The sequence below is a fragment of the Frankliniella occidentalis genome, unplaced genomic scaffold (assembly GCF_000697945.3).
Source record: "Frankliniella occidentalis isolate FOCC.00 unplaced genomic scaffold, Focc_3.1 Scaffold18, whole genome shotgun sequence".
Lineage (NCBI taxonomy): Eukaryota > Metazoa > Arthropoda > Insecta > Thysanoptera > Thripidae > Frankliniella > Frankliniella occidentalis.
The window spans coordinates 613,425-617,850 of NW_026267148.1; the positions used below are offsets into that span (position 1 = coordinate 613,425).

Sequence of the window (4,426 nt, forward strand, 5' to 3'; positions counted from 1 at the left end):
AAAAAAACGTGGAGAAGATGAAAAAAAGAAGAAATGATGAAGAAAGAGAACTAAGGAAGAAGAGACAGAAAAAAGGGGGGACGACGCATTCGTCATAGAATGCTGCAGGAACGCGCGCGATATTGGGAGTAATAACGCTGAGTGTTTTGTTCTCCACGAGGGCGAGACGGTCGCCCCGCGCCAGGCCGCGCCGGGCCGCGCCGTGCCGTATCCTTGACGCCGGGCGGGGCGGGGCCGCCCTTCGGCCCAGTGGCAGCCCCGCCGCATGGCGCCCGGCGACGCCGCCAAGCTCCAGTGGCGCTCGAGCCGGAAAAGCCTCGAGGCGGGTCCCCCGCTCGCTGTAAGTGATGCCGGCGCCCTCCCCTCCCTCCCTCCCCGCCGTCCCCACGGGGCGCTGCCGCCGCTGGCTGGCCCTGTGTACATCCGCGGCACCGAGCAGAGGGTTAGGGGGGGAGGGGGGTGACCGGAAGGACAGAACTACAAGTTGCAAGACATCGCGCCGCGGCGGGTGGGCAGCCGGCCGGGCGCGGCCGCGCATTTAGATATCACGCCGGAAAAGTTGATGAAAATCGTGGCTGTGGGCAGTGCGAGCGCCCCCGCGGGAGCCGGCGGGAGCGGGCGGGAGCGGGCGGGGAGAGGGGCGTCAGCGTTATAGCCCACAGTCCTTGAGACGCAACGAGCGAGGAAAGCCCCTCTCTGCGAGGACCAAACGGAGAGCTTGATGGCTATATGCGATGCCCCCGAGCTCCTCCCACATACCTCGACACAACCGATCTTTTGCAACTCTTAACGCCGAGGTCGCTCTACTTGGTAATCCGCTTTGAACGACATATTTTTGGCGTAGGCAAACTTTAGGCTTCTTTCTTTGAGAGGAGGCCGTATGTTTTACAGCGAACAAGCGCGCAGGCTGCGTCTGGCCGCCGAGCCCAGTCAGGAGCGGGATAACTGAATTTGGCGTAATTTTCGCGTGCCCCAGTAGGACCTCCCCTCTTTCTCTCCCCTCCTCACTCGCTCTCCCCTTCCGCTCCGCGATCAAAACTTTCTTGCATTAAAACAGGTGGTGAACTGATAAGGGGCCGACCGCGCCTCGGAAAATAATGCCTCCCCACCTTTTCTTCCCGTCTCTTCTCCCACCCGGAAGAAGACCTTGTTTGTAAGACTTGTACTCGGACTTTTAGTGCTGCCGGACAAGAAGAGTTGATTGATACTGCTGAGTTAAGTGCATTCATTTACGAACGATGGTCGTAAGTTTGTGCTCGTAAATTTACAAACGCAGTCCTTATTGCACTATTTGATCTCTGAAGAAAAATAATTATTATTAACAGTGTGAAATAATTTGTATTATTTTAGAATTCGTATTTGTAATGTTAAATCTTACGATTTTTAAGCTAGTAATCATTTGCAAAATTTTCCTGTATACCTTCCAAAAATGTTTCGCAGTGTTTCAGTGTTATAGCGAAGTGCAAAGGCGCGCGCGCGCGTGAGAGTGTGTGTTTGATACGTATTATTCGTGCCGAGGTGTTCCTGTTGTTGTCTGTCTAATCTCTGGCTATCAGTCGCTATCGCGCAGGTCTGTGCTAAGTCAGTAGGGCAGCGGCGGACGGACGAGGCTCATTACTTCAAGACATTTGCCGCTGACCACAACTAACTACCGACAGCAGCCCGGCCATGGACTGCACCATCTGCATGGAGGACTACGACCAGGAGCAGCGGGCTCCCAAGATTTTGCCGTGCGGGCACACCGTGTGTCTGCAGTGCCTGCAGGGGTGTGCACAGGGCAGCCGCAGGCAGAGGTGCCCGACGTGTCGCGCGGTGAGTGCGGGGCCGTTACTGTTGACTGGTAGCCAGTCCAAGTATCGTTGCCTCAATTTTCACGAAGAAACAAAAGACGTTCACAACCTATTTATACCCAGAGTGAAAAGCACACGTGATTGGGTGTGGTACCCACCCACCCACACTTTCTAAACTGTTACTCAACAACAATTTATGAAAATTGCAATACATAAAGCGTAAATTACTTTCAGATTTTTAATGTGTCTCCCACATCCCTCCCGAACAACTTCGATCTCTTGCGGCTAATCGACCAACGCGCTGACGCCAGGTTAGTACCTCATCTGCAAATCTAAATGTAGAAAAAGATGTCAGTTTAAACAAAGATACTAGACAGTCTTGAAGTTCAAACTGCTCTGTCAACTATTCAAAGGTATAAATAAATGAATATGCACACATTTATAATGTGTTCATAAGCACACCATGTACACTTTGTTTAAAGAAAACCTTGTTCACATTTGTACAGTATAAGATTTGCAGAGTTATCTTCTCGTGCTCCGCGACAGGGCTCCCCTTGGCTGGTGCTCGGACTGCCGCGCCGCTGCCATCCGCCAGTGCTGGGACGAGCACGACGTTCTGTCCGTCAAGAGAGCTCTAAAGCACCACCTAACGGACGTGCTGCCGCAGGTCGCTGGTCATATCCAGGGACTCCATGGCCAGTGTCAGGAACGGGAAGCTGTCCAGGCACTGACCCTGCTTACTGAGGATGCCTGGGACCTGACCCTGACGAGCGGGGACCACGTGTTCTCGGGGACCGTCAGAAACACCAAGGACCCCGTCGTCAAGGCGCTGTGGCTCGTGGTGGCTGCGAAAGCTGGTCTGAGCAAGGTAGACCCCTTGTCCGAGAGGGTCGCCGTTGTAATACCAAAGGAGTCTGTGCAGGCACAGGACCGAGCTGCGGCGCGGCGGCCTACTGCAGTACCCACCGTGACAGAGTCCTCGCTGCGGGTGCTGGACGTGGGGTTGGGCATGCAGCAAGCGAAGTCTGCTGCCCTGGACGGAGCTCTGGGGGTGAGTGCGGAATGTATTGCCGTTACATGAAATCGTATCTTGTGCTTGGACGGAAAAGGTCAGGTGCCGCTGTGCTCTCCTGCAGGTGGAACGCCTGGTCGGTGTGCACTGCCACATTGACCACGCCTGGTGCCTCCAGTTGCTGCAGCGCGCCGCGCCTACCGTTGAGCGGCTAGGAGTGTACAGATGCAGCCGGGTCCACCTGCAGACGGTGCACGCCATGCCGCGACTGAGGAGGCTGCACCTGACGGGTGATGGTGATGATTCTGGCCTGGAAGGGGAGCCCCTTGTGCTTCCCGCACTCCCACCGTGTCACGGCGGCCTGCAGTGGCTCAGTGTGGACGTGGACAGCCTTCCCCACGCCACGATAAAGTCTCTGCTGCAGGCTCACAGCTTCTCACTGGAGGAGCTGGTGCTGCAGATCGTGCGAGACAGGAGCTACCGCGACCTGCCCTCACTTCTGGAGAGGTGTGAGCTGCGAGCGCTGAGGAAGCTGGTACTGGACAGGAGTCATATAATATATATGGGATTGGATAGAACATTTGTCCCACTAGACAGCTGCGTCCAGGCGCGCGCTGACGTGCGGCGTGTGCTGATCACTGAGGCCGAGGTGCTGTGCAGCCGCTGTGACAGAGTGCAGCTCGAGGAGGTCTAGGCGCAGATGGGAGAATGCAAAGAGCAGCGCCTCTGTAGCCTCGACCAGCAGGCCAAGGTCTCCGGTGTGGCAAGGCAGGATAGCATAAAGACTTTTTTTCACTTGATAAGCGTTTCGATTTCTAGCTGCCTCCCTCCCGGCCGTGGCGGCGCGGCCCCGCGTCCGATTTGTAAACATGGAGTAACGAGGCCCGATGAGGAATTTATACCGGCAAACAGAACGCCGGCCGCCCCGTATACAAATGAGGGGCGGCGGTGGGAGTGGGAGGACATCAGGGCAGAGGGGGGCGCCCAGCCAGCAGCAAGCCAAACGACAACGAGTCGGAGCTCAAGCCAGCAGGGCGGCGGGCCTCGTCTCACTCAACTTGTTTTCAGAGCCCCCTCTAAGAAGAAAACCGTCTTTCCCCTTCGCGAAACCGCTTTTCTTGGACATTTTGCGAACCTCTGTCCTGAGCGCTCCCAGGGGCTGGCCGCTGGCGCCCCAGGTGGATCCCCCAGCGGGCGCCCCCGGGGGGGCGGGCAGGTCCGCGAGGCCCGGACTTTACTGCACGGCTGCGACTAGACAACAAATCCGCCGGCAGCACTCCACGCCACCCCCTGAACCTGAACGCACCAAAAACTCCCGATCGTAACTTCTTCTCACCCCAGCACAGCCTCCCCGTCGTTATCAGCGTTCATCACGGCCTCCACGGCCTCCGTGCGCCGCCCCGAGCACAACTGGCACGGCACACGACAGCGCAGGAGAGCCGTGCAGCACAACAGCAGACTGGCTCACCCACAAGTACCCCAACCATAGGGCACGCCTCTGACATTGGACTTCGAATTGAGTCGGGGTTTATTTCTCTTTCGCCGACCGAGGATTACTGTGCACCCGCAAAAGTATTTGAAGGCAAGCGTTACGTCACAACGAGAGTCGCAAAAGCACCCCCCC

The 4,426-nt window shown here is 56.8% G+C and overlaps 2 protein-coding genes across 2 annotated transcripts in view; one reads left to right on the forward strand and one right to left on the reverse strand.

Annotated features, from left to right (window-relative positions):
• LOC113213380 (Schwann cell myelin protein) overlaps nt 1-4,426 on the reverse strand; it is a gene marked incomplete in the record, with an annotated part of 223,765 nt that overhangs the window by 62,188 nt on the left and 157,151 nt on the right.
• Nucleotides 1,590-3,605, forward strand: LOC113213382 (uncharacterized). The gene is made up of 4 exons (XM_026432428.2): nt 1,590-1,812; nt 2,025-2,101; nt 2,337-2,841; nt 2,927-3,605. Exons 1-4 carry the CDS (start codon nt 1,669-1,671, stop codon nt 3,494-3,496), a joined length of 1,296 nt encoding a protein of 431 aa, XP_026288213.2. The 5' UTR covers nt 1,590-1,668; the 3' UTR covers nt 3,497-3,605.

Coding starts and splice junctions, on each gene's coding strand:
- LOC113213382 (XM_026432428.2), top strand. CDS start 1,669: ATGGACTGCACCATCTGCATGGAGGACTACGACCAGGAGCAGCGGGCT. Junction 2,102..2,336: donor GACCAACGCGCTGACGCCAG/GTTAGTACCTCA, acceptor GCTCCGCGACAG/GGCTCCCCTTGGCTGGTGCT. Junction 2,842..2,926: donor CCCTGGACGGAGCTCTGGGG/GTGAGTGCGGAA, acceptor GCTCTCCTGCAG/GTGGAACGCCTGGTCGGTGT.